The sequence below is a fragment of the Delphinus delphis genome, chromosome 13, assembly GCF_949987515.2.
Source record: "Delphinus delphis chromosome 13, mDelDel1.2, whole genome shotgun sequence".
Classification (NCBI taxonomy): Eukaryota; Metazoa; Chordata; class Mammalia; order Artiodactyla; family Delphinidae; genus Delphinus; species Delphinus delphis.
Window position 1 is genome coordinate 7,792,414 of NC_082695.1, and position 20,647 is coordinate 7,813,060.

General features: G+C 45.2%; 1 protein-coding gene across 3 annotated transcripts in view; it reads right to left on the bottom strand.

Moving 5' to 3' along the window:
• TMEM120B (transmembrane protein 120B) overlaps positions 1–20,647 on the bottom strand; it is a 46,923-nt gene that overhangs the window by 14,313 nt on the left and 11,963 nt on the right. For all 3 annotated transcript variants that reach the window (XM_060027992.1, XM_060027990.1, XM_060027989.1), the window contains exons 3-6: positions 9,777–9,895; positions 7,882–7,998; positions 3,824–3,883; positions 3,105–3,200 (exon numbers count right to left, since the gene is read on the bottom strand). In XM_060027992.1, the coding sequence (XP_059883975.1) occupies positions 3,105–3,200; positions 3,824–3,883; positions 7,882–7,998; positions 9,777–9,895 (392 nt within the window). The remainder of the gene's footprint in view (positions 1–3,104; positions 3,201–3,823; positions 3,884–7,881; positions 7,999–9,776; positions 9,896–20,647) is intronic.

Sequence of the window (20,647 nt, forward strand, 5' to 3'; positions counted from 1 at the left end):
ACCCCTGTGATTACACTGGGTCACCCGGATAATTCAGGAGAATCTCCCCATCTCAAGATTCTTAACTGAATCATCTGCAAAGATCTTCTGCCATGTAAGGTCACGCGTTCGCAGGTTCTGAGGACTGGAACACGCACATCTTTGGGGACCGTTATTCAACCTGACACACTAGGCGAACACTAACTACTGGGAACTTGCAACGCTGCAGGCATTTTACGTGGACGATCTCTCTGGACCCTTGAACAACCCCACAGGGCTGGCTCTCATGGCAGGTGCATGTACCCCACCCATTCCCATCTGCATGGCTTCCAACAGCCGGAACGTGCAACTCCTGGTGCGCCTAGAGGCTTTCTCAGGCCACCAGAGCTCACCCTGCTGGTGCCAGAGGCAGAGCAGGAGGGCAGAGGGATTAACACTCTCTGGAGTCAATCCTTCCTAGACTGACAGCAGTCGGAGGATAAATACCACCTGCTCCTTCGCCCCTCGGGTGGGATAAGTGAGACACATCCTTCGCTGTCCCACAGTTCCCCAGCAGCACTGAACTCCAGGTGCCCACAGGATAACCCTTCCTTGTCTCACTTCCATTCCCCTACCAGTGTTTCCTAGGATCACCTCCCAAATAAACTATGGGCACTCAAATACTTGTCTTGTGGGGGTGGTTTCTTCTGGGGGAACCCAAACTAAGACAGTACTACTTCCCATTTTACAGATGAGGAAACTGAGGTTCAGAGATGAGCTGCCCATCCAGGCCCCCTCGCCTGCCCTATTTTTAACCCACAGAAGGCGTAGTGGGCTAAACAGTGTCCCCCCCCCCAAATTCATATCCACCCAGAACCTCAGAATATGACCTTATTGGGAAATAGGATCTTTGTAAATGTAATTTAGTTAAGATGAGGTCATACTGGGTTACTTTTTTTTGGCCATGCCGCACGGCTTGCAGGATCTTAGTTCCCCGACCAGAGATTGAACCCGGGCCCTTAGCAGTGAAAGCGTGTTGTCTTAACCACTGGACCGCCAGGAAATTCCCGAGGTCATACCGGGTTAGGGTGAGCCCTAAATCCAATGACTGTGTCCTCATTAGAAGACCATGAGAGAGACACAGGGACGATAGCCACGTGACGACGGAGGCAGAGGCTGGAGTCAGTCTTAAACCAAGGGAACGCCAAGGACTGCCGGTCACCATCAGAAGCTGGGAGAGGCAAAGGAGGATCCTCCCCTAGAGCCTTCAGGGCGAGCACCGCCCTGCCAACTGTGATTTCAACCTTGATTTCAGCCTTCTGGCCTCCAGAACTGTGAGAAAATATATTTCTATTGTTCTAAGCCACACAGCTTGTGGTGCCTTGTTACGACAGCCCCAGGAAATGAATACAGAAAGGGATGGGAGACATGGAAATGCCAGGCCCTCAGTGAGCCTTAGATCTTGACAACACACCACAGGTTTGCCCTTTGAGGGCCCTAGAGGCCCCAGGGCAAGGCAATCTGGTTGCACATCAAGAACTTCTACCCCTTTCAGGGGGCATGTGAGCAGGCGTTACTGGCGTGAGCAGCCTTTGCCCTCCAGGGAAATGCGCCAGGTCTGAGGCAGCAGGCCGCCACGGGCCCAGGGCCTGAAAGAGCCTTTGTTTGGACACTCAAGTGGGCAGACCAGCAACTGGACTCCCAGCCAAGCGCCTGTCAGGAAATAAACCCTTGACACGTGGGCCAAATGCCCAAGCCACACTTGGGGAGAAAAGCCAGGGCCAGAGAGAGGAACGAAACCCCCGGGGCAGCGCAGCCTCAGCTCACTGGCCTCGTCCTATGCTAACAGAGCAGCCGGCACTCTCAACCACAATGCTGGGTGCCAGGCACTGGGCAGAGCCACGCACCGTGTTAACACACTGAATTGTCATGACAACCCAGGGAGGCAGGGCCTGGTGTCACCCTCGTTTTACAGATGGGGAGACTGAGGCATCCAGAGGAAGCTGCCCATGGCAACAGCCAGTAAGTTTCAAAGCCAGGATTCAAACATGGGCAGTCTGTGGTCAATCTATTTCCTTCTTTCTTTTCTTCCTTTCTTTTTATTTCCTTCCTTCCTTCCTTCCTTTCTCCCCACCCTACCCCCCACTGCCTTTCTCTTTGTAACTGAGATATAATTCACATACCATAAAATTCACCCTTTTAAAGTATACAACTCAGTGGTTTTCAGTATATTAACAGAGTTGTGCACCCATCACCACTATCTAATTCCAGAACATTCTCACCACTCCAAAATAAAAACCCATGTCGCCCAGAGCAGTCACTCCCCGTTTCCCCTCCCCGCAGCCCCTGACAACCACTAATCTGTTCTCTGTCTCTATGGTATCTGCCTATTCTGGACATTTCATACAAATGGGTTCATACAGTAAGTGACCTTTCGCATCTGGCTTCTTTCACTCAGCATCATGTATTCAAGATTCATCCACGTTATAGCATGTGTCAGTACTTCATTCCTTTTTGTGGCCAAATAGTATTACATTGTATGGGTGGACCACTTGGGCTCTTTCTTAACTACTACGTTAAAAGGTCGCTTCAGCAGCCGTTTAGTAGATACTTGTTGGACAGATGTAGGGCAGACAGGACTGCTATTTCCCATAAGAAATGGTCCTTCCTGGGCTTCCCTGGTGGCACAGTGGTTAAGAATCCGCCTGCCAATGCAGGGGACACGGGTTCGAGCCCTGGTCCTGGAAGATCCCACATGCCGCGGAGCAACTAAACCCGTGCGCCACAACTACTGAGCCTGTGCTCTAGAGCCCGCAAGCCACAACTACTGAAGCCTATGCGCCTAGAGCCCATGCGCCGCAACAAGAGAAGCCACCGCAATGAGAAGCCCGCGCACCGCAACAAAGAGTAGCCCCCGCTCGCCACAACTAAAGAAAGCCCGCGCGCAGCAACAAAGACCCAACGCAGCCAAAAATAAATATATTTAATTTTTTAAAAAATGAAAGAAAAAAAAAGAAATGGTCCTTCTTTACCCTACACCTTATCACACCAAAGGCTGTAGATGCAAGAGAGATCTTGGATCCCTCTCTCATGGCCCTCTCCTCACCCCCGTATGCCCACACACACACACCACCACACCCCATCACCTGTAGTGAAGGACAAATCGACATGCCACAGCACCCAGGAGCAGGATGATGGTCAGGTAGAGCTTGAACTTCTCATACTCATCCTTGTAGGCAAATCTGCAGAGACAGACACCCCCAGGAAAGGTCACATAACTATAGCCCACCTGGGGGAAGGACCCTGACCCCGTCAGATCTTGACCTGCTGATCACACTAAGGGAGAGACTTTGAATTAACGGTGATGATTAGTTAGGGAAAGAGGGCCAGTGTGCAAAGCTTCCATGTCCCTGGACTCCTGGTTTAACGTTCCAAGCCTGTGATGGGCAGGAAGCAGAGACAGGGTCTCCTCCCCCGACCAGCTACTTCAGTGGAAAAGCCACGGCTCCATTTCCCCTGGTAACTGATGGATTTGGGGTGGACAGGACTGGACTGCCTACCTCCCAGGAGGAATGTGTGTAACAAGGCGTGGAACGGAGCAGGGGCCATTTCTCATGGGAAAGTGGCAGTCCTGTCCACCCCAGGTATTGACTCTGTGAAAGGAAGGAAGGAAACCTCCCCCAGGTGGTCTACCCACTGAGGAAGAGACCTCAGAGTCTCGTCCAAAAGACCAAAGCCAGACTCCCAACTGTGAACGTTTTTTTATTTATGCAAAAATACTAGCTTGGCCCCATTTCTCCTGAGTTGCAAGAGCAAGATGCCTGGATTCTGTAAAGCCAAGTGGAGGGTTGTCTGGGATACTTACTTGGCCTGGTTGCTGAGAAGGGTCACATTCACATTGCCGAGAACCAGATTTAAGTAGAGCCTGGAAGGAAAGACCTGTGAGGGTCACCATGTTAACGGCCCCAGGAGTGGTCCCCAACCAAAAATATCCAAGCTTAATAAGCATAGCACTGAGCACCGGATATTAGAAAACAGGGTGCTAAGCTCAGCAGTAAAAGCCTCATGTGGAGCGAGAATGAAAATGATTAAGTAGAGAACGTGACAGCTGTGACATGACCTTCATGACTAACCCATTTCTCCCCATTTCAGCTGGCTTAGAGACCATGTTTCCTAGCCTCCCTTGCAGCTAATGTGAGCACGTGACTAAGCTCCAGCCAATGAGGTGAAGGCATGTGTACAGTTTCTAGGTCAATTTAAAAAGGGCTCTTCCTAAGCATACAAATCTTAAGTATACAACATGATGAATTTTTCTATATTTACATATCCATGTAACCAACACCCAGATCAAATAAAATGCTTCTAGCTCCAGGAGGTGCCCTCATGCCCCCTCCCGGTCAGTAAACCGCCCCCCCCGCAAGGATGCCCACTGTTGTGTTAGCTTTCCCTGTTTCTGAACTTCACATAAATGTATACAATGTATTCTCTTTTATGTCTGGATTCTTTCCCTCAATAATAAGTCTGTGAGCTTCATCCACATTGTCTGCATCAGTGGTTCCTTCTTTCCCGTTGTGTATATTATTCTATGGAGTGGAGGTACCACAATGTAATTATTCATTCTACTGTTGGTGAACATTTGACCTGTTTTCAGTTTTTGGCTATTATGAATAGAGCTGCTGTGAATGTTTTTTTTTTTTTTTTAACTTGAGATATAATTCACATGCCATAGCATTCACACTTTTAAACACTTTTAAAGCATACAATTTAAGATGAATAGATAAAAAAGGATGTGATTGATATATATATATATATATATATATATATGAACAATGGAATACTACTCGGTCATAAAAATGAAATGTCATTGGCAGCAACATGGAAGGACCTAGAGATTATCATACTAAGTGAAGTAAGTCAGACAGAGAAAGACAAATATCATATGATATCACTTATATGTGGAAACTAAAATATGATACAAATGAACTTATTTACAAAACAGAAACAGACTCACAGACATAGAAAACAAACTTATGGTTACCAAAGGGGAAGGGGTGGGAGAGGAATAAATTAGGAGTTTGGGATTAGCAGATACAAACTACTGTATATAAAATAGATAAACAATAAGGTCCTACTGTATAGCACAGGGAACTATATTCAATATCTTGTAATAACCTATAATGGAAAAGAATATGAGAGAATATACAAATGTGTGTGTATAAAAATGAATCACTTTGCTGTACACCAGAAACTAACACAACATTGTAAATCAACTATACTGAAATAAAAAAAAAATTATGATTATATTATGTACATATGTGTGTATGTACATATATATTTTCATCCCCCACTCCCTTCTAGAATGTAAGCTTTGAAAGCGCAGAAACTTTGACTTATTCGGAGCTTTATCCACTGTACATAGAATGGTGCTGGGCACAAAGTAGATGCTCATGAAACTTGTTGAATAAAATAAATATTAAAAAAATTTTAAAAAATAAAGTATGCAACTTAGTGGTAATCATTTTGTAATGTAGAGAAATATCAACTCACTATGTGTACCTGGAACTAAAAAAAAAGAATAAATAATAAAGTGAGCTCATAAAAATTTTTTTAATTAGAAATAAATTATACAATTTAATGGTTTCTGATATATTTATAATGTTGTGCAACCATCAGCATCACCTAATCCCAGAACATTTTCATCACCCCCAAAAGAAAGCCCATACCCACTATCAGCACATTCCCCACTCCCCCCAGCCCCTGGCAACCACTAATCTACATCGCATCTGTATGGATTTGTCTATCCTGGACATTTCGTATAAACGGACTCATGAAATATGTGGCTTTTTGTGTCTAGCTTCCTTGCTGTGAACATTCAGCACTCATTTCCACCACACACACACACACACACACACACACACACACAGCCCCAGGAGTGGAATTTCTGGGTCGTATGGTATGTATGTGTTTGGCTTCAGTAGGAAATGGCAAACATTTTTGTAAAAAGGGATCTGCTTGCCCTCTGCTGCCTGACTCTTCCCTGTTTCCTGAAAATGAGATGGTGTGAGCCGGCTTTGGCCATGTAGCTGAGGACAACTCCCCAAGCGGGGGTGAAGTAGTAAGTTGGAAAAGGACCCTGAGTCCCTAGGTGACCTTGGGAGCCCACCACTCTCGGCCTTCAGGAGTCCACTCACCTCTGGACTGTGGTGTGTAAGAGACAAAAACCACGCATGTTTGAGCCATTGTGCCATTAGGCTTCTGTTACAATAGCCTGTACTCTAACACACTAATAAAGGTGCAAATAAAGGGTTATGAGATCTCAGGGGAAGAAGGGTTAATTTCACAGAAGGAGAGAGAGGGGGTTGGAAAGGCTTCACTGAGGTGGTAACATGTGAACTGGGCTTTGAAGGATGAGTAGAAGTTTGAGTGGAGAAAAGGGAACAGGAAAGCCTTCTTTCTAGCTATGAGTAAATTCTAGGGGCATTTCCCATCTGGTGTACCTGGAGCAGAGGTGTGAAAAGACCATCCATTTTTCCCACCTAGCATATAGTCCCCACTTCCTAGAAGGGCAGTACAATTTCCCTTCAGAGAATCACTTTTCCCCTAGGCTCTAGGGTAAGGCACATGACCCAGGTTCAGCCAAGGTGGTGCAACTTCCCGATTGGGTCAATAACGATCATGTGACACAATCTAGGCCAATAAGAATCAGTAACAGGACGTTTCCCAGAACTACTAAAGAACAAAGAGGCATTCTCTACTGGATTTGCTAAGTGGGTAGGATGCAAACCCAGAGCTGCTGGGGCTAGCTTGTAGAGAAAGCCTGCCTAAGAATAAAACTCATACGCTGGAAAAGAGAGTGAAAAGAAAGCTAAATGAGGGACACAGCCTAACAGTATCATTTGAGCAGCAGGATCCAGCCATACCTATAGATACACCTGGACTTTACAGTTACAAGAGCCAATAAATCCCCTATTTTTAATTAAGCAACTCTGAGTCGGGTTTTCTGTCATTTACAGTCCAAGGACTCCTGACTAATGTAACATGCACAGAGGACTAGGGAGATTGGAGCTGGGAAAGTGGATCTGAGCCACACTCTAAAAGAAGGTTATGCTGTTTCATTCTGTAGAAAGCTATCGCCACCCAAAGCCTAGAGTTTTTAACCAAATACAGCAAAAAAGAAGACAAGAGGAAGGGCTCTGGTAGAAGGCTCTGACTTAGGGCTAGGCCAAACCAGGAAGAAAGTCAGGGTGCTTCCCAGGACGTACTTTTAGCTGCCCACGTCAAGTCATGATACAATACTGTAAGGATCTCTCTCTGGAACAGGGTGGCGGTGATGTCACTTGAGGAAGGAGATGGGACTTCTCTGAAGGAGGAAGATGGAAAGAACACAAGCTCTAGAGTCAGAATGTCTAGTGTTCACATCCTGGCTCAGCCAAACCCGGTCTGAGCCACCTGGGCAAGATATTCCCTAATGTCTCTTCTCTGAACCTTGAAGAATGCAGATTCCTGGACCTGACTCACCAGGTTGTTGAGGATGAAGTGAGTGACGTCAGGAGAGCCCCCAGCACGATGCAAGGCATACAGCATGCTCTCCATAAATGTTTGTTCTCTTAAGAGAGAACACCTTTCCTCTGGAGCCCAGGTGGCATCAGGCATGTGGCAGATCCTGGGAACCAGATCTTTCATCTTGTTCCTTGAAAAAGCCCTTCCAGGAATGTCACTACCACACGGGAGGGGCTGAGGTCCCCTCCTGGGTCCATGGAGAGATGTGTAAGGAAGGTTCCTTCTCTTTCCTGCCCTTGTTCCCTCCTTTTCACCTCCAACTCAAGCCCCAACAGGGAGGCAGGAGTCACACAGACCAGGTGCTCCAGGCCGGGGCATCTGCCCACAGCGCTGGGGGTTGGGGAGTAGGTCCCCAGCTCCTACCCGTTCTTCTTGGGCAAGTAGGCCTCCATGTCAAAGAAGACGTTCTGCCGCTCCTTGACGTTGGCGCCCAACTGCTGAATGAGCTCTGCCTCCTCCCGACTGGTGTGGCGCTTGTACCTGTGGTGAGAGGTGTGGGCGTAAAGAGAAGCAGGGGCGTTACACAGACTGCAGGAAGAATCTGGAAACTCTGGGTACCGCCCTCCCATCTTGCCATCGCAATGCTTCTCACAACCTCAGTCCTCCACCTGTATTCTCTGCGTTTGATGCTGACTCCCTGCTAGTCTTGTGACCTTGGGAATGTCCTTCAACCTCTGTGCCTTATTTTCCATACCTCAAACACAGGGATACATCCCATCAGTCTTACCTTATAGACAATATCAATGTGAGAATAAAGTGAATAAGTGCAATGTTAAGCATTTAGAATACCGGACACAAAGTACAAGTTCAATGGATATCTACTGGCAGTACTACTTTCCAGGCTACTCTATAGGAACAACCTGAAGATTACTAAGAGTACAGACAGGAAGGATGCTTTGAAAGTATAATCAGTCAACCAACCAAGGTCTGACTGTTATTCTTTGGTGACACTTAATCTCAAAACCAGGAAAGCAAGTCATAGACACTCTCAGAATAGCAGGGCTCCTTGGTGTAAGAAAATAACTCACGGGTCAACCTTCTAACTCAGTGGTTCTCAACTGGGGAAACCTGGGATGAGAGCACTTCCCAAACCATGAAGACACTGTCTGGGAACATTCTGGTTGTCAAGACAGGGGTAGAGGGTTCTACTGGCATCTAGTGGGTAGAAGCCAGGGATGCTGCTAAACGTCCGACCATGCACAGGACAGCCCCCAACAGCAAAGAATTATCAATAGTGCCACGACTGAAAAACCCTAGACAGATGAAAGACTCTTGAGTCCTGTCATCAGTAAGATGTGTTTTTCCAAGGGTGGTGATGTCATTACATGGAACCATCCACACGCTACACCATGATTAATGGGCCTCCATTTCCAAAATGGTCAGTCAAGGATAGGGGTATAATCAGTAACTGTCCCCAAAATTGTCCACCAGGGAAAGGAAGAATTGACCAGGATTCCAGAATTGTCACAAACTCTGGAATGGAGGCCCAGCTAAGTGACCTGGGACGAGCCACTCAGAGCATGTTTTCCTGCCTCCCTAGGGGGGTCACAGTATCCAGCGGACGCGTTCACCTGCAGGGGATGAGAGCACTTCTCAAGCCGTGAAGACACGGGATTAGGAAGTGAACAGGTGATCCTGGCCTCAGGAACTGAACTAAGTCATGAGCTCAAGCATATCCCCACCAGGGATGCCAGACTTCTCACCCCCTCCACCAGAGAGCCCGGTGAGGAGTGAGCTCCCACACCCGTGAGAAGGATACTTGCTATTTACCTGCCCAGTAGGACTTATTAGAACACCCTTCCTCTGGGGAACTATGCCTCATCCTCGCCCCATCCCGTAGGGTTCAAGTAGGGCTGTCCCATCCCCCAGGTCCATAAAGTGAACATATGACCGAGTCTTGTCCAACCAGAGTCTCAATGACTGGTTTGCAGACGGGTACGTGACCAATTCCAGCCAATGGGGATCATGCCCAGAACTTCTGCTGGTGTGGCCGAGCCAGTAGGAAGAAAGGCTGGAGGATAAAAGCCTGGCACTGTTGGCGGTCATCTCAGTGACCATCTCAGCCAAAGTAAAGCCAACCTAGAGGAAGGCAGAATTTAGAGGAAAAAAACAGATTCCTAAAAACACCCTTTGACCCCTGGATCCAGTGATGCCTGAAGCCACTCCTGGTTTTTTCCATTAAAATTTCCATTCTCTGCTCAAGCCAGGCCAGTTTTGAGTTGGGATTCAGGGGAGCCTTTGAGTTGCAGCCAGCCTACCTCTGGAGCGTGCGCTTCAGGTCCTTCAGTCGTGTCTTCTGCTTGCTGATGGAGCTGCTGCACGAAGTCTGGAGTGCGGTCAGCTCCTCCAGCTTCTGCCTGTAGATCCTGTGAATATCCTAAGGGACGGAGCAGCCCAGGTAGTGTGTGCAGGAGGACATAATGGGGTCATTTTTCAGTTTGCTTGTGTCTGGGGATGTGACTACAGCAATCACAGTTTCACAGTTAAGATGATACAACTATGGATACCAAGGGAGAAAGGGGTGGGGTGGGAGGAACTGGGAGACTGGGATAGACACTTACACATTATTGATACTACGTATAAAATAGACAACTGATGGGAACATACTGTAGAGCACAGGGAACTCTACCTACTACACTGTGGTAACCTAAATGGGAGGGAAGTCCAAAAGGGAGGGAATATCTGTATGTGTATGGCTGATTCATTTTGTTGGGCAGTGCAGGCTAATGCCACATTGTAAAGCCACCATACTCCAATAAAATTAATTTTTAAAAAAGAGAGAGGGAAAAAAAGATGATACAACTACACCTATCAAAGATGTGGCTTATAAAATTGGGACTGGATTTGGGGAAGGCAGCACAGCATTTCTGTAATAAGGAACTACTGTTTTTTCCTGCGCAGGTTCCATCCTTCCTGATGGGAACAGCGACCAAATATGCCTTTGAGAGGTCAGCCACCTCTTGTCAAGTTTTAATCCAGATGGTTTGAGTAGAGCTAACAGTTCCCATGCCAAGAGTGGTCATGTGATCCAGGCCTGACCAATCAGTATCCTCCAATCCCCTGGCAACTGATTGGTTCAGAGGTGGACACATGACTCAAACTGAGCCAATGAGAGTCAGCCCTGGGACTTTTACCTAGAAGTATTGGTTTAGTGATGCCTTCTTTCTCCTGGGTTTGCTAATCTGGTAGAAGGTACACCTGGGGCTGCTGAGTGGAGAGAGCCTGCCTAAGAATGAAGCCAAACGGAAAACAGAATTGAGACATGGTAAGAGACAGCATTCTCATAGCACCATTTCAGCCCCTGGAGCTAACCGAGTCTGAATGTAATGCTACCTGATACTCTTAGTTACATGAATTAATAAATTTCTTTCCAGTTAGTCCAGTTTGAGTTGGGTTTTTGATCCTGGCAATGAAGAGAGCTCTTGCTAAGTCAACTAAGAAAAGGACACACCTCTTCCCTTAAAGCCAACCCTCCCTACCCCAGGCACAGTCACTCTAATACACTCAACATCTCATTCCTGGAAATAACCATTCAGGGCCATAAGGCCAGAGGAAATACAAGACACTTCACCCCAATGCAGGGAGAATGGAACACAGTAATTTCTCGACATTGCTGCCACAGCACACCTCCCCCCAAATAATGCCATATACAGGGAAACGACCAGTTTCTTCTAGAGTTTGATAATCTAAGACAAATACCAACAATTTGGAGAAAACAATATGGGGAATGGGGACCATAAAATTAAAAACAATAATGCAATGAACATATTTAAAGTGGCTGTTTGCTTGGGTGGTGGAGAACTGTATTAGCAGAGAGACAGAGAAAAAGAGGACGGTCAGACAGGGAGGCCACAGCCTAAACTCTCATGTCTGTCAAGCAGGTTCCTAGATATGAAGGTTAAACCAGAAAATAAGGAAAAAGTGAAGGCCCAGAAGTGAACAGACAGCAATTCGGAGCCACATGGAAGAACGCTGTGAGCAAGACCCCCTCGGCCCCCAGAAGAGAGGGCTCAGTCCCCTGGACTTACACAGTTTCCTCACTCCTTCCCGGGCCCCAAGAGAGGAAAACTGTGTCTCTTTTTTAATTTAAGTTTTAATTTTTAAATAATCTCAAACTTCCAGGAAATTCCCTGGCAGTCCAGTGGTTAGGATACGGTGCTTCCACTTCAGGGGGCCTGGGTTCGATCCCTGATCAGAGAACTAAGATTCCACAAGCCGCACGACGTGGCCAAAAAATTTAAAATAAAATAAATAATCTCAAACTTCCAAAAGAATTGTAAGAGTACAAAGAACTCCCCTATACCTTTCGCCCAGATTCACCAACTGTTAGCAATATGACATATTTGCTTTATTCCCATGTGTGTGTGCGTTTATGTGTGTTGGGTGTATTCTTTTTCTATATCAGGCGACAGTAAACTACAGCCCACGGGCCAAATCTGGCCCCCTGATTTTGTATGGGCAGTAAGCTAGAAATAATTTTTGCCTGGTTGGAAAAGATCAAAAGAAGAATACTTCGTGACACGTGAAAAGTACATGAAATTGAAACTTCGGGATCCATAAATAAACTTCACTGGAGCATGGTCCTGCCCATTCATTTATATATTGTCTGTGACATCACAGTAGCAGAGCAAGAGTAGTGTGACAGAGACCACATGGCCCGCAAAGCCCAGAATCCTCACTACTTGACCTTCTTGCCAAAAGAGTTTGTCTACTCCTGTTCTAAACCATTTGGGAGTTAGTTGCAGACAACAGGCTTCTTTACTCCTAAATACTTTAGTGCATATTTCCTAAGGACATGACATTCTCTTATACATTCAGTTATCAAATACAGAAAATATAACTTTGATACAATACAATACTATCACCTCCAACACCAACCAAATTCAAATTCAAATTTGGATGCTAACTATCTCTTGAAGGCAATTTCCCCCCAGACCTGGACCCGATTCAGTTTGATGCCCTATATTACTATTCATATCACTTTGGTCTCCTATAGTCTAGACCAGCTTCTCAACTTCCGTCTTTTGTGACATTGGCATTTTTAAAGAGTTCGGTCCAGTTGTTCTGGAGAATGTCCCTCCACCTTGGTTTGTCTGATATTTCCGCATGATTGAATTTTAGTTATGCACCTGGGACAGAAATGCCAGTAAAGTGACGCTGGGCCCTCTGCGTCTCCCATCACGAGGGACGTGGTGTCTGTGATGTTAACTTTGATTGCTTGGGAGAGGTGGTGTCCACCTGTCTTCTCCACTGTACAGTGACCAGCTTTCTACCTGTAATTAATAAGTAATCTGTACAGAGAGAGGCTTCAGTGCCAAAACAGTCCTCAATGTTCAACCAATATCTGCTGGTAACAAAGGAAACCCTCCAGAACTGGACGAGGAGGATGGGGGCAGAGAGACCCCCCAACTAAGCAGCCTCTGAGAATGTGGGGTCTTTGGACTGAGAGTCCCCAGCAATGCCAGCTGGGCCATGCCACCTCCTGGCACTCTTTGGTGTTGGGTCCCACCACAGCACGAGAAGACCAAGACTGAAACATCGGCAGCCCGATGCTTACCAGGCCTTCAGTTTAAATTAATATTTAATTTCACAAGTAAACATGAAGACATCATCCTCGTTAAAAATTAAAACACTGCAGTTATGGCTAGAGTCGGCTTTGAATATACCCCTATCCTGTCTTCTCCCACTTCTCCAGAAGTAACCACTGTTACCAGTTTCTTCTAGATCTTTTTCTACGTATTCTTCCAGACTGTATGTATCTATGTATTTCTATATTCCACATAGACCTATTTCTATATACACACACTTAACTATGTATACATATATATGAAAAATACACACTGTTGCAAAAACTAATTGCCCCTAATACTTATTCTCCTTTGCATCCTTTTAATAACAGGACCCTACTGAGTGATAGCCAGGCACGTGGCTGTCCAGCTACAGACATTTCCCAGCCTCCCTTGCAGCTAGGTGTAGCAATATGACCAAGAGTTAGCCACTGGGTTGCAAGCAGAAGTGATGTAAGTTCTGAACCACATTTTTTTTTTTAACCATTACACCTGCCATTTCTAGCTATTCAGTTTTCACATGTCAAGCCAACATTTTCTGCCAAGAATAACTGAACCACATTTTTATAAGGAATGGCTTGCCCTCCACTCTCTCTTTCCCTGGCTGGCAAATGGCAACAATGGATCCAGTTACCTTGAAACCAGAGATGGAAGCCACATAATACAAATGACAAAGCCCACTGTACCCTCCTCAGCCAAACGAACCTGGATCCCGGGTGACCTCATGTGACAGGGCTTCCCACCTGTGACTGTTTTACAACAAGACCACCAAGCCTTTAGCACTCCTCACATAGAGAAGTGGGTTCTCTGTTCCCTCCCATTAAAAGTAGGCTTATGGCTGATTTGACCAATAAACTATGTCAAAATTACCCAAAAAGCAAACAATCTGATTAAAAAATGGGCAGAAGATCTGAATAGACATTTTTCCAAAGAAGCCATACAGATAGCCAACAGGCACATGAAAAGATGCTCAACACTGCTAATCATCAAATAAATGCAAATCAAAACCACAGGGAGATATCATCTCACACCTGTCAGAATGGCTGTCATCAAAAAAGACCACAATTAACAAATGTTGGCGAGGATGTGGAGAAAAGAGAACCCCTGTGCACTGTTGGTGGGAATGTAAATTGGTGCAGCCACTGTGGAAACAGTACGGAGGTTCCTCAAAAAACTAAAAATAAAAAAAAAATTAAAAAAAAATAAAAATAAAAATAGAACTACCACATGATCCAGCAATTCCACTCCTGGGTATATATCTGAAGAAAATGAAAATACTAATTAAAAAAGATATAGGCACAGCAGCATTATTTACAATAACCAAGATATGGAGGCAACCTAAATGTCCGTCAACAGACAAATGGATAAAGATGTGGTATATATATATATATATATACAGTGGAATACTACTCAGCCATAACAAAGAATGAAATTTTGCCATTTTCAACAACATGGATGGACTTGGAGGGTATTATGCTTAGTGAAATAAGTGAGACAGAGAAAGACAAACACGGTATGATATCATTTATATGTGGAATCTTAAAAAAATAAAACTAGTGAATATAACAAGAACAGACTCACAGATACAGAGAACACACTAGTGGTTACCAGTGGGAAGAGAGAAGGGGGAGACGGGCATGATAGGAGTAGGGGATTAAGAGGTACAAACTGCTATGCATAAAATAAATAAGTTACAAGCATATATTCTAGTAGAGAATGGACTTGAGGACACGGGGAGGGGGAAGGGTAAGCTGGGACGAAGTGAGAGAGTGGCATGGACTTATATGTACTACCAAATGTAAAATAGATAGCTAGTGGGAAGCAGCCGCATAACACAGGGAGATCAGCTTGGTGCTTTGTGACCACCTAGACGGTGGGATAGGGACGGTGGGAGGGAGATGAAAGAGGGAGGAGATATGGGGATATATGTATATGTATAGGTGATTCACTTTGTTATAAAGCAGAAACTGACACACCATTGTAAAGCAATTATACTCCAATAGAGATGTTAAAAAAAAAAGGATATACTGTACAACACAGGGAATACAGCCAACATTTTATCATAAGCATAAGTGAAATATAACCTTTAAAAATTGTGAACCACTAGGCACTTCCCTGGTGGCTCAGTGGTTAAGAATCCGCCTGCCACAAAAACAGAAATATACATCAATGGAACAGGAGAGAAAGCCCAGAGATAAACCCACGCACATATGGTCACCTTATCTTTGATAAAGGAGGCAAGAATATACACTGGAGAAAAGACAGCCTCTTCAATAAGTGGTGCTGGGAAAGCTGGAGAGCTCCATGTAAAAGAATGAAATTAGAACATTCCCTAACACCATACACAAAAATAAACTCAAAATAGATTAAAGACCTAAATGTAAGGCCAGACACTATAAAACTCTTAGAGGAAAACATAGGCAGAACACTCTATGACATAAATCACAGCAAGATCCTTTTTGACCCACCTCCTAGAGAAATGGAAATAAAAACAAAAATAAACAAATGGGACCTAATGAAACTTAAAAGCTTTTGCACAACAAAGGAAACCATAAACAAGACAAAAGGACAACCCTCAGAACGGGAGAAAATATTTGCAAATGAAGCAACTGACAAAGGATTAATCTCCAAAATATACAAGCAGCTCACGCAGCTCAATATCAAAAAAAACGAACAACCCAATCCAAAATTGGGCAGAAGACCTAAATAGACATTTCTCCAAAGTAGACATATAGATTGCCAAAAAACACATAAAAGGATGCTCAATATCACTAATCATTAGAGAAATGCAAATCAAAACTACAGTGAGGTATCACCTTACACCAGTCAGAATGGCCATCATCAAAAAATCTACAAACAACAAATGCTGGAGAGGGTGTGGAGAAAAGGGAACCCTCTTGCACTGCTGGTGGGAATGTAAATTGATACAGCCACTGTGGAGAACAGTATGGAGGTGCCTTAAAAAACTAAAAATAGAACTACCATATATGACCCAGCAATCCCGCTACTGTGCATATACCCTGAGAAAACCATAATTCAAAAAGAGTCATGTACCACAATGTTCATTGCAGCTCTATTTACAATAGCCAGGACATGGAAGCAACCTAAGTGTCCATCAACAGATGAATGGATAAAGAAGATGTGGCATATATATACAATGGAATATTACTCAGCCATAAAAAGGAATGAAATTGAGTTATTTGTAGTGAGGTGGATGGATCTAGAGTCTGACATACAGAGTGAAGTAAGTCAGAAAGAGAAAAACAAATACCATACGCTAACACATATATATGGAATCTAAAAAAAAAAAAAAGATTCTGAAGAACCTAGGGGCCGGACAGGAATAAAGACACAGACGTAGAGGATGGACTTGAGGACGCGGGGAGGGGGAAGGGTAAGCTGGGACAAAGTGAAAGAGTGGCATTGACATATATACACACCAAATGTAAAACAGGTAGCTAGTGGGAAGCAGCCGCATAGCACAGGGAGATCAGCTCGGTGCTTTGTGACCACCTAGAGGGGTGGGATAAGGAGGGTGGGAGGGAGACGCAAGAGGGAGGGGATATGGGAATATATGTATGCATATCACTGATTCACGTTGTTTTACAGCAGAAACTAACACAACAATGTAAAGCAATTATCCTCCAATAAAGATGTTAAAAAAAAAAAAGGAATCCACCTGCCAATGCAGGGGACACAGGTTTGAGCCCTGGTCCAGGAAGATCCCACATGCCGCGGAACAACTAAGCCTGTGCACCACAACTACTGAGCCTACGCGCTAGAGCCCGTGAGCTACAACTACTGAAGCCCACGCGCCTGGAGCCCGTGCTCCACCACAAGAGAAGTCACCGCAATGAGAAGCCCACGCACCACAACAAATAGTACCCACCGCTCACCGCAACTAGAGAAAGCCTGTGCACAGCAATGAAGACCCAACGTAACCAAATAAATAAATAAATAAATTTATTTTAAAGAAAGTTGTGAACCACTATATTGTACACCTGAAACATATAGTACTGTTAAGTCAACTATACCTCAATTTTTTTTAAATGGCAGAAGTGACACTATACAATTTCTGAGAAAAAGTCACGGAAGGCCACGTAGCTTCTGCCTTATTTGCTGGAACACAAGCTCTTGGAACAAAATGTTCAACTACCCTGGGGCCACCATGCTGCATGGAAACCCTAACCACATAGAGAAGTCACATGGAGGCAGCCTGATCAATAGCCCCAACTAAGACAAACCTTGTTATTCCAGCTCAGGTCCCAGACATGAGGGTCAAGAAATCTCCAGATGATTCCAGCCCCAGGCATGTGAGTTACTCCCAGCCATTCACGTCTTCCCAGCTAAGGCCGCTGACCTCATGGAGCACCGTCTAGCCATCCCCACCATGCCCTGCCTAAACTCCTGACCCACAGACTCTGTGAGCAAAATGCAATAACTGTTGCTTTATGCAGCAACAGATAACTGGAACACCACTCACCCTGGACCACATCCCACTCTGAACTGTTATGCGAGAAAGAAAGAAGCTACCTCATTTAAACCCTTTTATTAGGATACCTCTTTGCTACAGCAGCATAGCTTATACCCTAAAGCACATACTTCTGATTTTGTAAAATACATTAACAGTATCAGAATATAGATATGATTTCACAACTTTCTTTTCTCACTCAACAATATGTCTTATAGATCTACCCACATAAGAATATATAGATGTATTTCATTTTTTTTAGACCTGTGCAGTACTTCATGCAGTGGACATACAACAGTTTATTTAGCCATTTTCCTATCACTGGGTGTTTAGGTTGTTTCCAGTCTCTGACTATAACCGACAATGCAGCACTGAATAATATCCTTGCACTGTCTCTCTGGGGAAATGTGCAAGTGTCTCTGGGGAAGAGAAGTGGAATTGCTGGGTCACAGGGTACCGGCTTGATTTTAGTTTTAACAGATCTTGGCAAATTGCCTGCAAAGTGACTGTGACAATTTACACTCCCACCCACAGCATATGACAGCTGTCCTCCACACCTCACCAAGCAACACTCACTGCTATCCCCACTGACTTTTTTTTTTTTGGCCACCCTGCACGGCCCACGGGATCCTAGTTCCCTGACCAGGGACCGAACCTGTGCCCTCTGCAGTGAGAGCACAGAGTCCCAACCACTGCACTGCCAGGGAATTCCCCCCACTGACTTTCTTATGGGCACTTTTCCGATGCTTCACTGGTGATATTTTCTGCCCAATCCTAAGGCATCAGACTGAGTAGGGATAGGAAGTCCATGGCCCTTCCCATAATTTTGTCCCTTGGCACATACAATCATTCCTGATCCTTAAGAGTTCTCCGTCTCTCTCTCTGCCATTGGCTAGAACCACTTCCCAAGGGAGATCTGATACTGGAGACCACACGTCCAGTCCACCCTGCCCTCGGCTCCAGGCTCAGGATTTGCCAGTCTTGAGGACAACGTGGGGTCTGGGGGGCTGGAAACAAGGCCCTTAGTGTGACATGCTCTCCATTCCCAGGGCACTCCTTGCCCACGCCCAGTCTCTGCTGATTCTACCTCATGCCAGTCCCACAAGCAGCAGGAAAGATTATCAACTCATTTCTTGGATTCTAAATTTTTTCCAGACCTGCTGTCTCTCAGTCTTTTTTCAACTGTGGCAAAAATATATAACATAAAATTTACCATGTTAATCATTAAATTTAAAAAAATTTTCTACTTGTAACAAAATACACATAAAATTTACCATCTTAACCATTTTATGTGTACAACTCAGTGGCATCTAATATGCTCACATCACTGAGTAACCATTACCACCATCCATCTCCAGAACTTTTTCATCATTGCAACTGAAACTCCAAACCTGTCACACAATAATTCAATTTCCTGTTCCCCGCCCAGCCCCTGGCAACCACCACTCTACTTTCTAGTTCTATGAATTTGACTCCTCTAGGTATAAGTTGAATCATACAGTATTTATACTTTTTGTGCCTGACTTATTTAGACATATCATCATGGCTCCAAGGTCCATCCAAATTGCAGCATGTAGCAGAATTTCCTTCCTTTTTAAGACTGAACAATATCCTGCAGTATGTATATACCACATTTTATCCACTCATCTGTTGATGAACACCTGGGTTGCTTCCATCTTTTGGATATTGTGAATAATGTTACTATGAACATGGGTGGATAAATATTTGTTCGAGTCCCTCCTTTTAATTCTTTTGAGTATATAATCAGAAGTAGAATTTCTGGATCATAAGGTAATCCACGTTTAACTTTTTCAAGGAACTGCCATACCGTTTTCCAGAGAGGCTGTACCATTTTACAACAGCTGTCTCTTTTTTTTTTTTTTTGGCTGCGTTGGGTCTTCATTGCTGCGCGCAGACTTCCTCTAGTTGTGGCGAGCGGAGGCTACTCTTCGCTGCGGTGTGCGGGCTTCTCATTGTGCAGCACGGGCTCTAGGCACGCGGGCTTCAGTACTTGTGGCACTTGGGCTCCGCAGTTGTGGCTTGCAGGCTCTAGAGCGCAGGCTCACTAGTCGTGGCGCACGGGCTTAGTTGCTCCGCGGCATGTGGGATCTTCCCGGAACAGGGCTGGAACCCATGTCCCCTGTATTGGCAGGTGGATTCTTAACCGCTGCGCCACCAGGGAAGTCCCCACAGACCCTCAGTTGGACTTGTGCTTTGAGATGTTTTTTTCCAGGAACAGGAGGATGAGCCACACTGAGGCAATCCAATCCTGCCTTTCATCCAGCCAGCCCTGTGTCCTTGAATGCAACTAGTCGCCAGATGGAAGCTTTCTGTTGTTTTTGCCAGCTCAGCAGCTGTTCCCTTTCTGGTTAATGTCCCTATGGTTTCTTTGGAGATCCATCCCTCCCCAACACTCAGTCCATGAGATCTGGCTAGGAGCAGGTTTACCCCAGGTTCCAGGGCAAATGACCCAGGCCTGGCCAATCAGAATATCAGCCTCCTGACCAGGCTGGCTGACTCAGGGACGAGCATTCAAAACCAATGAACCTCAGTGGTGGGGTTTTATCAGAACTGTTGGAAAAAAAAACAAACCTCTTTTTCCCCTAGTTCTCAAGGTAGCAGGAGCTACCCCTGCTACCTTAGCAGAGCTAATGGGGCTGCCTTGCCTGGGAATGAACCCAACTGAGAGGAAAACAGGATGGAGAGGCAAACAAAGGCTGAGCCCTGACGGTTTCATTTAAGCCCCTGGATCGGCTTATATCTGAAGGCGGTACACCTTTGACTTCCCTATTAATGTAAGCAAACAAATGCCATTTTATTCTGTTTGGCTTTTTAAGAGGCAAGTGTCAGAATCTAGATTAACATGCCAAAGAACAGAGCTTTCCATCTGGGCAAAGTTAACCACACCAGGTAAGAAGAGAAGCCATAAATCTTGGACTCTTTATTACCAAGCTCTTGCCCTGGTCACTGTCATTTATTTTTATTTTTATTTTTTGCGGTACGCGGGCCTCTCACTGTTGTGGCCTCTCCCGTTGCGGAGCACAGGCTCCGGACGCGCAGGCTCAGCGGCCATGGCTCACGGGCCCAGCCG